Raw genomic sequence first — 20,876 nt, forward strand, 5'->3', positions numbered from 1 at the left:
TGCCAGGAGCATGGGTGTCCAAGTTAAACTGGAAGCTGATAATGAAAAAGGTGACTTATTTTACTTCCAATTTTTGTGAAACAAATATATTTTCCCCTTTAGCGGTTTTGTTCCTGCTGGAATTTTTTTAAACAAAGTAAGAAATCAGGATGATTGATATAATAAGCAAATGCCAACAGTTTTTAGTCTACAATTTGAGTACTTGCTTTATAAATATTACTTATGCCCTTCGTAGAATGAGCAAAAATAAAAATATTACATATATTAGTATATAAAGCGAGGTGAACAGAAGATAAAACATCAATAAAAAGAAAGAATTTATACAAAAAAAATCCCATCAAATAATTTCGGTGCGGTTCACATTGACATTGTCCTGTAGGGGGCGTCTGTACACCTTATTGCATCTTTATAAAGAGAAAGGTGACACATCGAGGTCATCACCGGGAAATGTAGTTTATGGGTCCCCTGCGTCACCGTCACAGTTGCGTAAACTGTCCATTGCTGGCCTACACTTCCCGGCGACATGTCCACCTGTGCCACCGCGCCGGCCGGTGTCCAGAGTTCCCGAGCGAATGTCAAGTGAATCCGGTGGTTTTGGACCGAAGACAGCTCACCGTTTCTCCCCCGGACTACACAAAGTAAGTCATAGCAGCGGAGCTAGCTGTTAGCCGCCTGTTCCTGACACGGCCAGCTGGGTTTATTTAATGTCCTGCATCACCATGTGATGTTTCAACGGGACAGTTTTGAAACAGTTATTGTGTTGAAACAGACTTTGTGTTGAAATGGTGTGTGTTGGCTAACCGCTGAGTAAATACTTATAATCTGACTGTATTCAGGACTTTACAGCCAAACCGGGTAATGTAAATATTTAACGATAGAGAGGAACGCCCCCTGCTGTTGGCTTATCGCACATGAGCTTTCAGGCATTAAACTGTCAGTCATTATAAAAGTTACACTCCTGCAGAAATTCACTTTGCTGGTGTTGTTATTACTATTTCCTTATCGCCCATTCACTGGATTTGACAGGAAATTATAAAAGACAGGCAAGTTACTTTTTCCTTAAATTCAAATTTACACATTTGTTTGGGTCATATTAACTCTTTTTATTTGTTGCATTATTGAAAAATGTGTGTTTTAGTGTTTCGCTGATGGATTATTCAAATAGTTATTTTTCTATCTTGTAAAAACTAAAAAAAATCTAAATTGGCAACAGAAATAACAGCATGTCTTGACTTTCACGGTAACTAATATAGCAACGTTTTCACAACCCTTTTTGGTCTTTTCAGTCTGAGCTGTTTTTGTATTAGTTTCAAAATAACTGATCTTATATTTTGTAATGCACCGATCACTCAACAATGGTCATCAACAGTCACTGCTATGTAGGGCCCTGATTAATAACAGGTGTTTTAATTTTTATTCATTTCATTCAGTTTGTATTGGAACAGATTCTGTCCTAGAAATTAGTGTTAGTGTTTAAAAATGATTCATGATTCATTATCAAAATAGTTCTAGACAGAAAATAAAGCGATATTTTTTAACCATGTCACCTCGCTCTAGTTTAGCTCCATCCATCTTCTCATCAACTCTGACAAGCTTCTCTGTTTCTGCCCACGAGAAGAATCTCCACAGCATGATACCACTAACACCATGCTTCACTGTGGATATGTTGTCTTCAGGATGATGCGTAGTTTTCAACACACACGTTTTGCATGCTGGCCAAAAAGTTTACCTTTGGTTTCATCTGACCAGAGCACCTTCTTCGACACGTTTGCATGTTTGCCTCCTACATTGCTTTTGGCAAACTGCAAGCAGGACTTCTGATGTCTTTCTTTCAATGACCGCTTTCTTCATGACACCTTCCACTTTCCATGGATGCCAGATTTCTGGAGTACAGGACATATTGTTGGTCCTTCTACAGCTCCTCCAGATTTACCATGGGTCTCTTGGCTGATTCTCTCATTATTGTCTCGTTGTCCAACCTGATGGACTAAGCTAGAATATCGTTTTATAGCCTAACCCTGGTTTAAACATCTTAGCCTCTTCATCCCTGACATGTCTGATGTGTTCCTTGGTCTTCAAAATGCTATTTATGCACCAATATTTCTCAGACAAAAACACTGTGGCCTTCACAAAATAGCTGGGTTTACACTGAAATCCAAGTGAACAGAGGTGGACTCTGTAAACTTTGAGATTCCCAACAGCATCAGATTGGACTGGGTTTATATTTAGGTGTATCAGAGTAAAGGAGGATGACTACAAATCAAAGCCACATTTTTAGCATGAACTTTGCACTGTAAGTGAAAATTAGTGTTTCACTGTTTGATTTTAAATGTGAAGTACTTTTTTTTTAAGTTTGTGAGTGTCTTCTGTTTTGTTTGCAGCTCAGCCATGAGGAATCTTTTGACCAAAGCGGGCCTAATTGGCTCGGTGTCAGTGGCGTTCGGCTCAATGTGGTGGTCACAACAGAAGACCGAATCGGGACCCGTCACTTCAAATGCGACCCCGGATTCAGCTCACGCGAGCTCCGCTTCTCTGTACGAACTTAAACTGGTCCAGGTCTTGTTCCGCCACGGTGCTCGGACGCCACTCAGGTCTATACCTGAGGTGATGGAGGTAACGCACTGCAGGTTTCTTGGCATTCTTCTCCTCATTTAGTTACATCTTGACAGCTATGTGTTCACGTCTGAACTTAAAGGCTCAGTGGGTCCCAACGCTCCTGGAGGCTCCACCACACACACACATCAACTACGTGGTGACGGATCTTGAGGGTGGACCGCAGCCTCCGGCTCCTCTAGAGGACAACTACAGGAGAAACATACTCAGTGTGAGTAGGTGCTCTTTGCATTGATGTTGAGGCACCCACTGCATTTTTTTTTTTTTTTTTTACCTCAGCTCTGCTCTTTTGTGATGTAATTTCCACACTTTAACACAGTAAGTGTGGTGGTCCCAGATCACATGCTCACCTGCTTCTAGACACAACATTTGGGCTCAGTGTCTTCTCTAAGGACACTCCTTCATGTTTGGGCTGAGGATTAAACCATCAGCTGGTGATAAAGAAACTGCCCCTCCACAGCGGCCCACAGCCGACACAATAGGCCACAACCTCTTTGTTTGTGCTGGTGTGCTACCGGTGGTACCGCTGTGGGTCCCTCAGCCTTTGTCATTTGTAGCTGAAAAAAGTTAGGTTGTGCTGACAACAACGCTCTTTGGTGTGGAGGTTATAACAGAGTGAAGACGACCTGAACTGAGCTATTTCCAGTTTCATTCAGATGTTTAAAAAAAACAGGTCAGAGGAAGCATACAGTCGGAAGAAGCTATTTAGAATAAAGCAATATTTTCTATGAAATGTCTGGATTGTATTCAGACTGAGTGAGAGCGAGAGAGCAAGACCTTCAGGAGAAAACAGGAAGGCTAAATGGAGTACAGCAAATTTAAACCTTTTGAGCTATTAAACTTTGTTATGTTGGATGTAGAAATGTTAAGACCTTTTAAAGTCTTAGAGTAATACTACCTGTGCTTATCATGCTAATCCCTAATATATGATGCTAAAGCTTCTCTGCAGTCATTTTGTAAAACATATCAGTAAAACCCTGTTTCACAGCTGCTGCTGCTGCTAATAACTCACATGCATGAAATAAATAACAACTATGACCGCTAGGGTGAAAAGGCTAGAAAAACATATTTTTAATGCTTTTCATGCTGAACCAGCGGAAACTGGAAAAAGCAATAAAGTAGAGTAAGTAGCTCATCGGCTAGTTTTAATCATACCAGTCCTTTTCAGTCCAGTTCTTTGAAATAAGGCACAGAAAGCTTTCATTGAAAAACCTGCATTTTTCCAGGATAATTTCCAGGCCATGGCAAACAGCAGAGTTCTGCATTACTGTTTTTTTCCATGATTACACATGCCTGTGCTGAATGACGCAGACACGAAACAAGCTCTAGAAACAAATTCAGATACTAGTAACCAAGTTGCACATGTGCTTCTTGGATAGAGATTTGTTATGGAAAAAGATATATCTGTTCTGATGCACAAGTAATGACATTAGGTTGAATAAGATCAGGACGTTTGGATAAATCGGACCTCATCTGGTCATCATCCTTCTTGCAGTCATCTCAGTTGATACCAGACCTCCCCCCATTTCAGACATGCCTCAGGTTTTATGTGGCATTGTGCAACAAAGATGTGTTGTTTTCTAGTACCGATCTGGATGTGTTTCACTTTCACATTAAATCGTTGTTTTAGTTAGTATTACTCCCTCTAGTGGGTAAATTGGGTCATTACAGATGAGAATGGTCGTTCATTGACTTGATCACTGTTCACTGTGTTAGGGAAAATGTAGACTAAATACAGGTCCTTCTCAAAATATTAGCATATTGTGATAAAGTTCATTATTTTCCATAATGTCATGATGAAAATTTAACATTCATATATTTTAGATTCATTGTACACTAACTGAAATATTTCAGGTCTTTTATTGTCTTAATACGGATGATTTTGGCATACAGCTCATGAAAACCCAAAATTCCTATCTCACAAAATTAGCATATCATTAAAAGGGTCTCTAAACAAGCTATGAACCTAATCATCTGAATCAACGAGTTAACTCTAAACACCGGCAAAAGATTCCTGAGGCCTTTAAAACTCCCAGCCTGGTTCATCACTCAAAACCCCAATCATGGGTAAGACTGCCGACCTGACTGCTGTCCAGAAGGCCACTATTGACACCCTCAAGCAAGAGGGTAAGACACAAAGACATTTCTGAACAAATAGGCTGTTCCCAGAGTGCTGTATCAAGGTACCTCAGTGGGAAGTCTGTGGGAAGGAAAAAGTGTGGCAGAAAACGCTGCACAACGAGAAGAGGTGACCGGACCCTGAGGAAGATTGTGGAGAAGGGCCGATTCCAGACCTTGGGGGACCTGCGGAAGCAGTGGACTGAGTCTGGAGTAGAAACATCCAGAGCCACCGTGCACAGGCGTGTGCAGGAAATGGGCTACAGGTGCCGCATTCCCCAGGTCAAGCCACTTTTGAACCAGAAACAGCGGCAGAAGCGCCTGACCTGGGCTACAGAGAAGCAGCACTGGACTGTTGCTCAGTGGTCCAAAGTACTTTTTTCGGATGAAAGCAAATTCTGCATGTCATTCAGAAATCAAGGTGCCAGAGTCTGGAGGAAGACTGGGGAGAAGGAAATGCCAAAATGCCAGAAGTCCAGTGTCAAGTACCCACAGTCAGTGATGGTCTGGGGTGCCGTGTCAGCTGCTGGTGTTGGTCCACTGTGTTTTATCAAGGGCAGGGTCAATGCAGCTAGCTATCAGGAGATTTTGGAGCACTTCATGCTTCCATCTGCTGAAAAGCTTTATGGAGATGAAGATTTCATTTTTCAGCACGACCTGGCACCTGCTCACAGTGCCAAAACCACTGGTAAATGGTTTACTGACCATGGTATCACTGTGCTCAATTGGCCTGCCAACTCTCCTGACCTGAACCCCATAGAGAATCTGTGGGATATTGTGAAGAGAACGTTGAGAGACTCAAGACCCAACACTCTGGATGAGCTAAAGGCCGCTATCGAAGCATCCTGGGCCTCCATAAGACCTCAGCAGTGCCACAGGCTGATTGCCTCCATGCCACGCCGCATTGAAGCAGTCATTTCTGCCAAAGGATTCCCGACCAAGTATTGAGTGCATAACTGTACATGATTATTTGAAGGTTGACGTTTTTTGTATTAAAAACACTTTTCTTTTATTGGTCGGATGAAATATGCTAATTTTGTGAGATAGGAATTTTGGGTTTTCATGAGCTGTATGCCAAAATCATCCGTATTAAGACAATAAAAGACCTGAAATATTTCAGTTAGTGTGCAATGAATCTAAAATATATGAATGTTAAATTTTCATCATGACATTATGGAAAATAATGAACTTTATCACAATATGCTAATATTTTGAGAAGGACCTGTAAGCTGGAACAAAACTGGATTAAAGATGTTCTTGCTGCTCTTTTATTTAGGCTCAACACAATATAAAAGAGGTCAAACAAATAAAATGAACACTTGTTTAAAACGTTGAGTTTAGACAGAGATAAGTGGGTCAGAAACTCTTCAGCAGGATGGTGGAAATGTTCACCTCGACCAAATATGGAAAATGACGTTGCAAGAGAAAAACAAATCTATCAAAATGTATCAAGCAATGGTTATTTGTTTTTTTTTCCTTCAGCATCCACAAAAAAGGTTTTTCTATGTTAAACGTTGTACTACAGAGTTATGTAGGAACATTAAAGAATAGTTTGAATATACACAAGCCAGTTGGTATCACACTATGTGATACCAAATCATCTTCCACCTCCGCTGTTGATTCCAGTTCCAGCTTCCAGCTCACATATGTGCCAGACGTCCATGTTAGGCAGAGAAACATTTATCTGCTAAACACCTACACAATGTTACTTGCATCTCACATAATAACCAAAACTGCTACAAATGCCAGTCTGTTTAGCTATTTTATTTTCCATCATAATATTGTGGGGGTTTTTTTTGCCTAAATCTGTGCACTGTTTAATCTGTGGCAAAATCATATTTAAAATACATAAAACAATTAATAAGAAGTACATAGTGGTGAGATAAGACCTTTAAATTTATACTAACTTTACATATTAATAAAAAACTGCTGTTTCTGCAACAGGTGTCTAGCTCGCACTGCATGATAGAAGAAGTGCAGCTGCAAAATCCTCATTGCCATGCTGATATCACTTGCAATTAACTTATATTTTCCTCAGACTACTTGTGCTTTTCCATCAGCATGATAGCGTTTTGGCATTTCTTACTGGCTAAACTGGCATTAGAATGAAGGTCTCACATATGTAATGTAATAATTTAACAAATATTGCATGCAGTCATTTTTCTTATTGCAATTGTGCACAAATTGAATTTGCAATGATGCAGCTCTACCTCTAACTGACCTCCTCCCAGTACATTGATTCATCAATCCCATGAATGGGTCACATAACTGGGGTAGCATCAACACATTTATTGTTATGGTTTTCATAGTGTGTGGACACACAGTCCTGTGTTACGAGTGAAAACAGCTTCGGACTGAACACACAGCCTTGAGAGACACCAATGCTCTGGGTGATGGAGCTGCAGATGTTTTTCAATGGGGACACTGCCTTCTCTTCAGGATCTAGTTCATGGATCTAGTTCAGGATCTAGTTCATGGATCTAGTTCAGGATCTAGTTCATGGATCTAGTTCAGGATCTAGTTCATGGATCTAGTTCAGGATCTAGTTCAGGATCTAGTTCAGGATCTAGTTCATGGATCTAGTTCATGGATTTAGTTCAGGATCTAGTTCATGGATCTAGTTCAGGATCTAGTTCATGGATCTAGTTCAGGATCTAGTTCAGGATCTAGTTCATGGATCTAGTTCAGGATCTAGTTCATGGATTTAGTTCAGGATCTAGTTCATGGATCTAGTTCAGGATCTAGTTCATGGATCTAGTTCAGGATCTAGTTCATGGATTTAGTTCAGAATCTAGTTCATGGATCTAGTTCATGGATTTAGTTCAGGATCTAGTTCATGGATCTAGTTCAGGATCTAGTTCAGGATCTAGTTCATGGATCTAGTTCATGGATTTAGTTCAGGATCTAGTTCATGGATCTAGTTCAGGATCTAGTTCATGGATCTAGTTCAGGATCTAGTTCATGGATTTAGTTCAGGATCTAGTTCATGGATCTAGTTCAGGATCTAGTTCATGGATTTAGTTCAGGATCTAGTTCATGGATTTAGTTCAGGATCTAGTTCATGGATCTAGTTCATGGATCTAGTTCAGGATCTAGTTAATGGATCTAGTTCATGGATTTAGTTCAGGATCTAGTTCATGGATCTAGTTCAGGATCTAGTTCAGGATCTAGTTCATGGATCTAGTTCAGGATCTAGTTCATGGATCTAGTTCATGGATCTAGTTCATGGATCTAGTTCAGGATCTAGTTCATGGATCTAGTTCAGGATCTAGTTCATGGATCTAGTTCATGGATCTAGTTCAGGATCTAGTTCATGGATCTAGTTCAGGATCTAGTTCATGGATCTAGTTCAGGATCTAGTTCATGGATCTAGTTCAGGATCTAGTTTGTGGATCTAGTTCAGGATCTAGTTCAGGATCTAGTTCATGGATCTAGTTCAGGATCTAGTTCATGGATCTAGTTCAGGATCTAGTTCATGGATCTAGTTCAGGATCTAGACATGTGTCCAGTGCAAGCAGAAGAAACTGGGCGCTTTTCTAAAAATGTTTTGGGCTTGATTTGATTATTTTTTTTGTCATAACACTGAGCTGTTTCAACCTGGGCATTTCTGTGTCAACCTGTGTATCTGACATGTTTTTGTGTGTTTTTATGTAAAAGGGTGGAACCTTCCCTGGTCAGCTGACCAAGGTGGGTATGCAGCAGCTGTATGAGCTGGGCGAGAGGTTGAGGAAGACATACATAGAGGAGACACCTTTCCTTAGCCCCACCTTTATCCCAACAGAGGTCTAGTAAGTGATGGCTATTATGAAGATTTTTAGGTTCGTGACTAAATCTGTTGCAATTTCTAAACTGCTGTTTTTTGTCATTTTAATTTTTTTTTAGTGTGCGCTCCACTAACATTGTAAGGACTATTGAATCTGCCAGGTGCCTGATAGCTGGACTCTTCCAGCAAAAACAGAAAGGTAGAGTAGGAATCTGGGGCTGCATGTTAAGGGTTCCTATGTAGCCCAGGGTTGGATGTAAGTGTTTTATTGATCTGGATAAGAATGGATAAAATATTTGTATTTTCCGATCTTATTCTCTATGCGCTTGTCGAAATGTTGGGTACTTTGTTCCTTCTTTTCCTTGTCCTTCCTTCCATTTGTGTCCTTCTATGTGTTCTTCCTTTCTTTTTCATTGTTTCCTCAAATACTTGATTTGTTTCTGTTCTTGTTTGCTTCTAAATGTCCATCCATCCTTGCCGTCCATCCATTCCTTGTGTCCTTCTTACCTCCTTTATGACCTTCCTTCATGTTTTCTCTTCCTTGAGCCCTTACGTCTTTCCCTACTTATGACTTTCCCTGCTTGTGACCTTCATTATTTTCTCTCCTTCCTTATGCCTCTTCTTCTTTCCTTCTCGTTCCCTGCCTTCCATCAGTCTGTATTCTTTCCAGTTTTTCTGTCATCTATTCTGTTTTGACCTTTATGTTTTCCCCTCGGTGTGTAGATATCGTGTCCATCCTAACAACAGAGGCCGAATCTGAAATTCTCTACCCTAACTATCACGGATGCAAGCTGCTCAAAGTCCTCCTCAGGTAGGTCCAATTTTCCAACCTGCCACAGAGCCACGTCACTCCCAGACCATTCAATGCACCAAAAACTGGAATCCAGAATAATGCGCGGTGCAAAAAAAACGAGCATAGTGCAGACGCCTTTGACAGGTTGTCATTGCGTGTCTGTGTTGTGACATTGTGTGTTTTTTCTTCTGCAGCCCCCGCTGGGCTGAGGTGTCCACTCTGCCTGGCATCGCTGCAGACCTGCAGAGTATCCTGAGTGCATTGGGGATTGAAGCTCACCAGCACGTCGACTTCATCCTCATTAGGGATGACATGGTTGCCAGAGAGGTGACACTGCGACTCTGTGATCCATGTGACTTTTTACTGAGTCTCACCACAGGCTTTCAGTCGAGAGGCAGTTATTACAGAGACTTACCTCAGCCTGCACACTTACTAGCTGCTCAGTGTGTCGCTGCTACTAAACAGGTTTTTGGAGACTTAAAAGATTGATCATTTATTTGTCAGCCATAATTGGGATTGATTTTGAGCTTAAAGACGTAATTATTGTGACAATAAAAAAAGTGTTTTTATTGAGACTAAAACAAAAAAACATTTATTGATTTTAGTCATTAAGTGTATGAATGAACGGATCTGAAATTAATCAATAAAACCAAATTAGGTTTTTGTGGATGGTTAAATAGAATAACAGTTTTCATGGGCAAACCTTGGCCAGTCAATAAAATTGTCACATTAAAATGTTGCCTTCTAAGATTCTGCAGTTTTTCTATGGTTTCATTTTTAAAACTGGGAGGCTTTAAATTTCCTTTATCTTTTTTTAAATCCCTCCATACTTTCATGTCTGGATTTGAATTCGAAAGTAGAAACACGTTTGACTGACGTCAGTTTTCATGCAAAAACAACTCTTTTATTAACTTGAATGCAGTATTAGACTTTATTTTAACAACCTATGATGAACAAATAGTCCTTATTGGGACATCTGTGAGTGTTAGTGTTCATCGGGAGGGTTTTATGTATTTTGTAACATCCTCAGTATTATTGGGTGTAGGTTTTAAAGATCCCCACATGGGGATTTATAAGCACATTTGAGTTCTTTACTATAAACAGTTTAGTTTGAATGCCGGATCCTAGAAGTTAAACAGGTTGTAACCTGTTGTCAATCACAGTTATGAAGCTGACTGCATACTCTTTTTAAGTCATTAAAGTTGGGTAACCGAGGTATAAAAGAGAAAGGTGGACAAAGATTAGATTTTTGTGGGTGAGGTAGATGTTAAATAAGAGTAGCAATAGTCGTAAAAAAGTCTCCATCTGAACTTTGAAACAGCGTTTTACTGTATATTAACATGACACTTGCTGTGACTTGTTTAAATCGTCAGACGCACGGCCTCCCCAGCCCGCCTGTGCTGAGCTCCTGGAGGAATACGGTGGAAGAGAGAGCTGTGGACATGATTTGCCACCTCTACGAACCCAGCAGGAGGTTAAAACAGTTATGAAATTATTCAAGCCATGCCCGTTACTCTCATTAAGCCATTTTTAAATCCTAAATGCTGTGCCTGCGACAGGGAGAAGCTGCAGCTGTCGGTGGGAGCCCTCTTCCATGTGTTGTTAGACAATATTGAGAAGAAACTAGAGGGCAGCTCAGCAGAGGCGAACAGGTTGGACACCTCGTGATGGGCACGCTCGCTTCTCACACAAACTTGATTCGTCTTTCAAAGTATCACTCTCTCAACAGGAAGTTGTTCCTGTACTCGGCTCATGACACCACTCTGATCCCCTGCCTCATGGCTTTGGAGATCTTTGACATGAAATGGCCACCATATGCTGCTGATGTCACCCTGGAGCTGCACCAGAACCGGAAGACGGGCGACACCTTTGTTAAAGTGTCGTACATGGGTCAGGTAAGGAGCAGAGAAAGTGCCTCTAAATATCCCAACGGCGTTAATGTCTTCCTTCATCTGAATCAAATTTGCTTCATGCTCCCCAGGATCAACTCATACCAGGCTGCAGTGGAGTCTACTGCCCCCTGCAGGAGTTCAAACAGGTCGTCTCTACGTACACACTAACCTCTGAACTCTACCATTCTCGCTGTACCAGCACCGGAGAACAGGCTGAACCCTGAACATAGAAGAAACACAAAACCATCTTGACATAACACTGAGTAACTCATGATGTCCTTCCATCCAATCACAATCAGGACTTTACACATCCGTTCAAAAAGCTGATCTTTCTTTAACAATAAATGAGTTGTTTTAATGATTTTTTTCAATATGTTTGACTGTGTAGTATCTACTTCACACCAGATGTGCTCTTGCCTGCAGTTTACATGTATTCATCTAGAATTAGCAGCACCTTTTTGCATCAAATCAGTTTGTACCTGCTTTTACCCCCAGATTGATTTTCACTTAACTTATCTCAGCTCACATCATCATCTTGTTTAAAGGCTGGTTAACAAAAGGGAGATTTCACTAGTTAGATGACGTGCTGTTGAATGTATCAAATGATTATGTGGGACCGAGTTTTACATTATATTAATGTACCAAATAAGCCTTTAGATTGATATGAGTCTTGTAATTTGTGCTGGTTTTCCTGCCTAAGGAATAAATACAGTATTATCTGCCTTTTCCTCAGCTCAGAGCTGCTTCCAGGTGAATCCAGTGCAGACGTTAGAACATTAGGGAATGTGTGAGATAACATTATGTTAGACTGGCTACTGTCGTGACCATATCCTGTACAGTAATGGGAAAGACTGAGTACACTATAAATAAATTGCCTCATAATCCTTCCCAGATTGACGGGCAACAATTGTTTAAAGGATGTCATCGCTGAGGTCTTTCCTCCTGCACCTTTTACTATAGTGCTTTCCCTCCTAAACACCATTGAAATAGCATTGTTGTAGATTTCCCATGACTGTGTAATCATCAAGACACCAAGACCACTATTCCTCAGGGAAATATCTAATGTGGAAAAGCAAAAACTGAGGTTGGTTCTGAGTCCTGTTAAGACCAATACAGTCTAAATATGAGATAAGGACCCTTAATCCAGGTGTGTTGGAGACGGGAAAGCAACTACCCCAAAGTTGTAGGTAGTAGCTCTCGAGGACTGGAGTTAGGCACCCCTGCCTTCATCAAATAATCACGTTTCATCACGCCAGACTATGTTAAATACTATTATGTAAAATCGTTGGCTGTCAAAGTAAATTTGGACCGTCTCTTTGGCAGGTAAAAAATGACCCAAGGTAGGTCTCTGAGTCAGGTATGAAATGGTGAATGGGCAAACTGACCAACAACCGTTCAAATGTGTAAGCATGACCATCCCCACAGCATGATGCTACCGCCACCATGTTTTACTGTGGGGATGGTGTACTCAGGGTGTTCGTTCTCCACACTCACAAGTAACATTTTGCACACTTGGGTCTCATCTGACAGGAGCACCTTCTTGCCGCTCTTCCATAAAGTGTCCCCTTCTTGGTTTGACTCGCTCTGCTCGTTCCTGCTGAACGCTGGTGAGCTTGTTTAACAGTCACATGACTCGGGCACATGAACAGTAACAGTAACAAGCGCACACACTGCATGGACAACACGTATATACCAAAACAATATCTTTTATTTGTAGTCCATCACCAACAGCCCTGGTTAGGCTCTTCTGCACCAAAGCCAATGGAGAAACACATGACAAGCTTATACAATAGATAAAAGAGAGGAAGTCAACTGGATGGTAAGCAGTACGTGTTTACATTTCCTTGTGTCTCGCTCTGGAGACCATACCTCGCCTCGCTAAAACGTTAACCAGATCTACCTAGCTCTAACTCAATAATACCTGACAATCCTGCTTCCTGCAATCAGCGGCTCCCGTCCCAGTCTGCAGACCATCATCTCTTCATGGATTATTGCTGTGGGAATGATTATTACCCAGAGTCAACAAGAGTCAAAAAACAAAACAGGAACACAACAGGAACAAGAAAGAGACACATAGCACGTCTGGGTAGTAGCGATATTATTCACGCCGGCGAAGTCCTGAAGGTTTTGGCGCAAAAAATGTTTGATGGTGGTGCGGCAAAGCTGCCAGGATCCTCACACTGAGTGCATGTTAGAAACAGAAAAGAAGACGCTTTCTGCAGATGGTCCATGTTTGTGCTTTTTTTAATAATACTATTATCTTAATGAGGTCATAGTTTGGTTTGTTATACACTGGAGTTACAAAGGAAAGTAAAATAGACTAAAATTTGAATAGCCCATCAATGGTAAACAGTACAGTATTTTTAAGGGGGCGTTCCTCCCCCCAATGAAAGTCTGGGAAGAGGAGTTGAGAGGTCACTGATAGAATGCCTATACATACAGACACAAACGTACACATACCACACAAACATACAATCTGTCAAGCACACAAACACACCCTCACGTATATACTGTACAGAAACAGTCAAAAAACAATGGAGCGAGAGACAAGATGGATTTCCACTAAAGTCTTCACAAAGCACAAAGTATTCCTCATCATTTCTCTGGTTTCATATCACTTTTGTGACAAATGTTAGTTTTTTTTTTCCTTTAAATTTGAAAAAAAAAAGTTGACATATACTGTAGCATCTCCACGCTGACCTTTAGTTTTAAGGTTGGTTCCTGTTTGATGTCAGAGTCATCTTTACAGTCAGAAAATCAAAATAAACAAAAAACAAAACAAAAAACCACGAACAGTTCTGCGAAATTGATGCACAACAATCTCGTACATTCTGCGAGTTCTTGAGTCGATATTAAATGTTTGTGCTGCAAAAAGTACAACGACCTGGGCCCCGTCTTAGTCTCCACCCCTGGAATCGTCCCCAAAAGACATTGCTAGGCGATAGGTTAGCTTTCTTACAGTTCATTTTTCCGGGGGAACACTTTTGTGTTTTGTCTCAATTTATTTGAGTCTGTTTGTTTCTGAATACTTGCTACACTCCATGATCTTTTTATCTTCCTTGTGTATTTGTCCGAAAACATTCTAGGAACAAGGTTTTTGTTGGATTAGAACATCCCATGGCCCGGACTGAACCCCATGTCCATGTCACGCGGCCTCATCTGACCCCCCATCATCATCGTCTGCTGCGGCGGGCCGCCCATGCCTTGAAGTGACATCATCATGTTGGGCGAGCCGCCGGGGCCCGGGTGAGCCATTTGTCTCCCCTGCATCATCCCTCCCGGACCCCCAGGAGACATCATCCGGTGCTGAGGGCCCATCATGCCTTGGCCCATGAATCCTGGTGGCCGCATAGAATTGTGACCCGGGTTGCCCATCGGCATGTCTTGGGGGCCCATACCCCCACCGGGACCTCCCGACATCCCACCCATCCCCTGCATGGGCATCCCCATCCTCGGAGGGCCGTCGCCTATCATTCCCTGCATGGGAAACCCGGAGGGGTGTGGTGGTTTCCCCCCAGGGTTGTCCCCTCCGCCTCGGGGGAAATACGACAGAGTCTGACTGGGTTTCTCCGACGGGATTATCCTGGACAGGTCAAATTCGGGAATGCCAGAGGCTCCTGGCCGCATTACTTCATGAAGGTCTGCATCTCCAAATCCTCCTTGCATGTTGTTAAACTCTGGCCCGCCAGGTGTATTAGGCTTGCACATGCCCCCATCACCCCCTCCCCCATGAGGCATGTTCCCCATTCGACCTCCCATAGGTCCAGGTTCGCCCTGGAATCCCATAGGATGACCAGGGAAACCCTGGGGGCCAGGGCCATTGTGTGGAGAGAAGGGGCCTTGTTGGGATGGAGACTGGGTGAGGGGATATCCCTGGTTTCGGTGAGGGTAACCCATACGTCCTTGGGGCATCATTTGAGGATTTGGCATTCCAGGGTCTTGTGGATTTGGTTGCATCATCATGCCGTGAGCCATCATGCCCGGGCCCATGTTAGGAGCGTTTGGAGAGGGCATCTGTGGAGGCATGCCATGAGACAGAGGCTGGGATCCCAAGGGATTCATGCCCAGAGGACTAAGCGCAGGCAAGGGTCCAGTGTTTCCAGGTCCCATCATGCGTGGATTTCCTTGGTGGTTCATTGCCATTCCTGTGAGCCAGAAAAATGTAGTTTTTAGTATAAGTACAAGATTTAGAAGAAACCAGTTAATCGACAGTGCTTTGCAAAAGCTTTCATACCCCTTAAACCTTTTCACATGTCACATTACAACCACACACTTCAATATATTTTAGTGGTAGATAACACAAAGTGGTGAGTAAAAATCTAGTATGTATTTATGTTCATACCCCAAATTAATTCTGTGTAGAACCACCTTCAGCTGCAATTGCACAACTAAAAATATTTACATTCTTCTGCCCAAAACAACTAATGCTCAGTCAGATCGGAACTTCAAAGTTCTGCACCTTCACTGGGCCATTCCATCTTCAAGGACTGGGCTGTTTTTAGCACCATCCTTCTCTCCATTAACTGACCAACTTCCATGTACATGCTAATGAGAAGTGTACCCACAGCATGATGCTGCCACCATCATGTTTCAGGGTGTGGATGTTGTGTTCATGGTGCTGATTTTCCCTTCAGAACACTTTGCATGTAAACCATCTGACCAAAACAAATTCTCTCTCCTGTATGCTGTGACCCCTAACATGGCTTTTGGCAAACTTTAAATCATTGGCTTTCATCTTGCTAGTCTTTCATAAAGACCAGATTTATGGAGTCCACAACCTTAAGTTATTCTTCCACCTGAGATCTAGATCCTTGCAGCTCCTCCAGAGTCACCATGGGCCTCTTACGTATTTCTCTGATTAACACTCTGCTTTTCAAGCCAGTCAGTTTAGATGGACGCCCATGTCAAGGTAGGTTTGCAGTCCGCCATAAACATTATTTTCAGATGATGAACTGATCAGTGCTCCATGAGATCTTCAAAGCCTGAGATACTTTTTTATAATCTAACCCTACTTTAAACTGCCCCACAGCTTTATTCCCGACCTGTCTGCTGTGATCCTTGATCTTCACGATGTCGTTTGATCAATAATGTTCTCTAACAGATCTCTGAGGCCTTCGTAGAAAATCTGTGTTTACAGTATCTCACAGACGTGAGTACAATCCTCACGTTTTAGTGAATATGTCATTATAGCTCTTCATGGGACAACACTGATAATATGACATTTTGATACAATGTGTGCATGAGTGCTGCCGGCTGTAGCGAGCTACAGTTCAATGAGAGAACCATGAATGCCAACATGTACTGTGACATACTGAAGCAGAGCATCATCCCCTCCCTTCAGAAACTGGGCCACAGGGCAGTATTCCAACATGATAACGACCCCAAACACACCTCCAAGACGACCACTGCCTTGCTAAAGAAACTGAGGGTAAAGCTGCTGGACTGGCCGAGCACGTCCCCAGACCTAAACCCTGTAGAGCATCTGTGAGCTCTAGTGAACTTCATCCCCTCGAGAGTTAAGGCTGTGCTGGAAAATATTGGTGTCTACACAAAATATTGACACTTTGGGCACAATTTAGACATTTTCACTTAGGGATGTACTTAGTTGGGTTTCCAGCGGTTTAGACATTAATACCTATGTGTTTTGTGGGGGACAGCATATTTTCACTGTAATACAAGTTGTGTATCTTTAATGTTATCCCAAAAAATATATGATAAATATAAAAAATGTGAGGGTTATACTTACTTTTGTGATATTGTATATTGTATTTACTGGGATTACATTGCTCTCATATTAACTTGTTTTACTCATGAAGTTAATGCTGAAGAGAAATAGTTACACTGGATTTTGGTCACGGGTAACAGAGTAAAGGGGGCTGAATAAACCATATTCACGATACATTTTTCAGATTTTGTCTATCACAGAAAATCCCAACAAAATGCATTGAGGTTGCAATGTGACACATTTTGCAAAGCTTTTCCATACAGCTCAGGATCAATGTCACTAAAACCCCACATTAAACAGGAAGAAGATAGCTCAGATGTCTCACCATTGTTCACTGAAGGCAGGTTGGGAGAGCGAGCTGGAGGCGAGTCATCGTCTGAGCTGGCTACAGTCTTTATGGCATCATGGTAGAGTGGGGTGGAGCTGGGCATCGCAAACTTGGACATACGTGACATCATGATGGAGAGAGGATTCTGGGAAAGTGTCGGTTCTGGCGGTATGGTGTACGGACTTCCAGACGGGACGTTTCCTGGCAGTGACATGGAGCCAGATGGAGCTCCCGATGAGGGAGGAGCTGAGGGAGGTCCGTTGCCGCCTAAAAGAAGGCAAAATAAAGATAAGATAACAAAGAAAAGGGGAAATGTACCAGAAGAAAGATTAACGCTGCTATTGTCTTTATGTAAAAATTATATTTGAAATATACAACACAAATACAAGTTTCATCATATGCATTTCTCATTCTGAAAGCATGAGTGTATCTAAACTTTTGACTGACACTACATGAGCTATTGCTCCTCAAGTAAGTGGCCAGAAGGGGGAGCCACTGGACCATATCCAACCCCACCCGGTCTAGTTTTGAAGAAGTGATGTTTCACCTTGCATATTCTATTTTGAATTTCTATGCATATTTTTGCATTAAGCAATTAAAACACGATCACTGTGATAAAAAAAAATACAAAAATACAAAAAAAATAAAAATAATAAACTATAAATATGAACAATTTTACATAAAAAAGAGAAGGAAAATATAGAAATATTTTGAGAGAAATTAGAGGTTGTGTGTGGATGATCTTAGAAAAAGAAACGACACACATACCCGGCTCCATGCCCCCCATCATGTTTGGCGAGGTGATGCTTAGTGGGGGCTTGCCACCCTGAGGGGGCACTCCAGGACTCTGCATGGGTGGTTTAGGTGAGGACGCCCATCCTGGAGAGGGGTTTGGAAGAGATGGAGACCTCATGTGAACAGGAGAGGCACCTGCTGATCCCATCATGGAGTGGGGAGATTTCATTGGTGCAGATGTTGGAGGAGCTGGAGGTGCACTGGGGCCTGTAGGACCGGTGAGCATGCCGGCCAGCTGGGACGGTGTTTGAGGAGATTTGAGATTTCCAGAGGGTGAGCCCATCATTGGGGACTGCACTTGCCTCAACGGAGGAGACTTAAGTGGGTTAACACTGGGAGAGTTCCCCCCTCCTGCTTGAACATTCAGATCTGCGGGCTTGCGGCCCCTCTGACCCTGTGCAGGACCACCAGCCGAGGAAAGATGGTTAATGCGACCATTTCCTCCTGATGGTGTCGATCTGTGCTCTGGACCAAATGCTGGGTCTACATGGGGACCCCTCAATCCTCCAGGGCCCCCAGGGAAAGGCCGCCCAGGTCCCATTGGAAAGTCTGCTGGTGTCTGCTCTGGGAAAGGAGGAACCTGCATGGGCCTGCCTTGTGGTCCCATGTTCTCCATTGGAGGTCCTCCACCTGTTCTCATTCTCATAATTTCGTCGGGACTCATATTCATGGGTGCATCTCGTAGTTTGGATGGGTGCATATGAGGTCCTGGGCCAGGACCAGGCCCGATACCAAATTCAGGCCCCATTTCCCTGCCCCCCATTCCTTGAAGCCTCGATGATGGACTCATAGGGCCATCAACAGGCATGCGGGGAAACATACCCATCCCATTACCAGGTTCCATTCCACCTCTTTGGTGCCCCATCATCCTTTGCACATCCATCATCATCCCAGGGGGAAGGCCTTTCTCACCACTCATTCCTTGGTGGAACATTGCCTCCTGGACTGACTGGGGGTTTGGGAAACGCTCACCACGAACCCCCGGACCAGCAAACATTCCTCCAGGCCCTCCAGGGAAACCTCTGGCTTCTCCCATCCGCGGAGGCATGTCATCGGGCCAGCCCATTCCTGGCCTTGGCAGGCCCTCCATCTCAGGATTCATCATGCCAGAGAAGCCAGGCATCCTCTGCATATGAGGGCCCATACCCCTGGGACCGGGCCCCATGCCCATTCTCTCTGGGTAATGCTCTGGTGGACCACCTGGCCCTCCCCACATCTCTCCTGGGCCCATCTGATAAGGGGGTGGGGGTCCTCGCATCATGCCCCGTGGACCAGGGTGCATCATGTCTGGAGGAAGTGGCCGGTGTTGCATTTCTTGCTTTTTTCTCTTCTCCTCATAAAACTCCTGCTGTAATTTCAGCCAAGCCACCTGTTCTGGGGTCATCTGATCTCCTTCTCCACACCCACCCGGTCCTCCAGGGCCACCTGGTGGGACCATGTCATCAGTTGGAAATAAAGGCATGTCCCTAGGACCATGCGGAGGCCCAAAGGGGGGGCCTTGTGGACGAGGTCCTCCAGGTCCGCCCGGCGGTCCAAGGCTCTGAGACTGTGCCATCATAGCCTGTAGAGGTCCCTGCTCCACTCGCCGAGGTGGACCATCAGGGCCTCCATCGTGGGGTCCAACATGGGTTTGTGGGGGCCCAGGAGGCGGGGCATCACGGTCGTCAGGGAAAAGCATGCGCTGGATATCTCGTAGGGTCTGCAGGGAACGCTGCCGGTGTTCTAGCTGTTCCTGGGACAAACCTTCTGTGTTGGCCTCCATGTTTAGCAGCTCCTGAGCCAGCTGCTGTTGCTGTTGCTGCTGCTGGGGCGTCAGACCTGATCCACCTGTGCCTCCACCTTGTCCTCCTTCGACCGATGTTGGAGGGTTGAGGCCTGCCTCCGGCTGGGTGACGGGGGCCTGGTCAACCGGAGCAGAAGGGTTACCGGGGCTACCACCAGGAATATTTTTGGATTCTGTGCCAGCTGAGGAGGACCCCTCCTGTGGAAGAACACAGGGCTGACTCCCTTGACCCGAAGCCTGTTGCGGTGCTTGCTCTGCCATTCCAGATAAGGAGGGCTTGGACCCAGGCTGGTGGCTTTGATCTTGGGCATGGGACGGAGGTTGCTGCGGAGGTTTTGAGTCGTTTCGCAGAACGCCAGATGCATTGTTCTTTGACAAAGGAGAAGCAAGATAAAGGTATTGTTAAATCAAAAGGTGAAGTGTGCAATGATCTCTGAAAACATGCTTGTGTGTTCCTTACCAAGAGGAGGTGAGCTTTATCCTTGCTGATGTTTTTCATATGGAAGGCAATGATGTTTTCTGTGTGGCCAGTTAGAACTGCATCAGCTGCCCTGAGGACCAGAATACAGTCAGATATCAGTCATCAGATATGCAACAGTGGGTGTGTTAGGGATGAACAGACTGAGCACATCATTTATCCACAATTCTTAGGTGTGAACCTAATTGTTTTCCACTGGGAATACAATTCAATTCAAAAATACTTTATTAATCCCAAAGAGAAATTAAATGTTGTTGTAGCTCATATTATGTAGGTTTCTTCAAAGAGCCGTTGTAGATGCTGATGGCTGTGGGCAGGAAGGATCTCCTGTAGCATCTGTCTAACAGCAGATCTGAAGAAGCCTCTGACTGAAGACACTCTGTTGTTGTAGGACAGTCTCATGAAGAGGATGCTCAGGGTTCTCCATAATGTTCTTCATTTTATGAAGAATCCATCTTTCCACAATGATCTCCAGAGGAGTCCCCAGAACAGAACCAGGCTTCTTTATCAGCTTGTTGAGCTTTTTTAAGTCCTGGTTCTGATGCTGCTTCCCCAGCAGATGATGGCAGAAGAGATCACACTTTCCAC

The 20,876-nt window shown here is 43.5% G+C and overlaps 2 protein-coding genes across 3 annotated transcripts in view; one reads left to right on the forward strand and one right to left on the reverse strand.

The window, feature by feature from the left end:
* Positions 1-439: 439 nt before the first annotated feature.
* acp6 (acid phosphatase 6, lysophosphatidic) lies at positions 440-11,911 on the forward strand. The gene is made up of 11 exons (XM_047371382.1): positions 440-638; positions 2,382-2,613; positions 2,696-2,824; positions 8,389-8,519; positions 8,614-8,693; positions 9,218-9,305; positions 9,482-9,614; positions 10,661-10,761; positions 10,847-10,939; positions 11,017-11,182; positions 11,269-11,911. The coding sequence occupies exons 1-11, from the start codon at positions 457-459 to the stop codon at positions 11,401-11,403; spliced, it is 1,470 nt and encodes a 489-aa protein (XP_047227338.1). The 5' UTR covers positions 440-456; the 3' UTR covers positions 11,404-11,911.
* Positions 11,912-13,405: 1,494 nt separating this feature from the next.
* The window catches only part of bcl9 (BCL9 transcription coactivator), a 47,365-nt gene continuing 39,894 nt past the window's right edge, over positions 13,406-20,876 (reverse strand). For both annotated transcript variants that reach the window (XM_047370361.1, XM_047370362.1), the window contains exons 6-9: positions 20,271-20,361; positions 18,001-20,179; positions 17,230-17,499; positions 13,406-15,324 (exon numbers count right to left, since the gene is read on the reverse strand). In XM_047370361.1, coding sequence (XP_047226317.1) covers positions 14,285-15,324; positions 17,230-17,499; positions 18,001-20,179; positions 20,271-20,361 — 3,580 coding nt within the window. In that variant the 3' untranslated portion in view covers positions 13,406-14,284. The remainder of the gene's footprint in view (positions 15,325-17,229; positions 17,500-18,000; positions 20,180-20,270; positions 20,362-20,876) is intronic.

Source organism: Girardinichthys multiradiatus, chromosome 7 (genome assembly GCF_021462225.1).
Source record: "Girardinichthys multiradiatus isolate DD_20200921_A chromosome 7, DD_fGirMul_XY1, whole genome shotgun sequence".
Classification (NCBI taxonomy): domain Eukaryota; kingdom Metazoa; phylum Chordata; class Actinopteri; order Cyprinodontiformes; family Goodeidae; genus Girardinichthys; species Girardinichthys multiradiatus.

Coding starts and splice junctions, on each gene's coding strand:
- acp6 (XM_047371382.1), top strand. CDS start 457: ATGGGTCCCCTGCGTCACCGTCACAGTTGCGTAAACTGTCCATTGCTG. Junction 9,615..10,660: donor ATGACATGGTTGCCAGAGAG/GTGACACTGCGA, acceptor TTAAATCGTCAG/ACGCACGGCCTCCCCAGCCC. Junction 11,183..11,268: donor AAGTGTCGTACATGGGTCAG/GTAAGGAGCAGA, acceptor CATGCTCCCCAG/GATCAACTCATACCAGGCTG.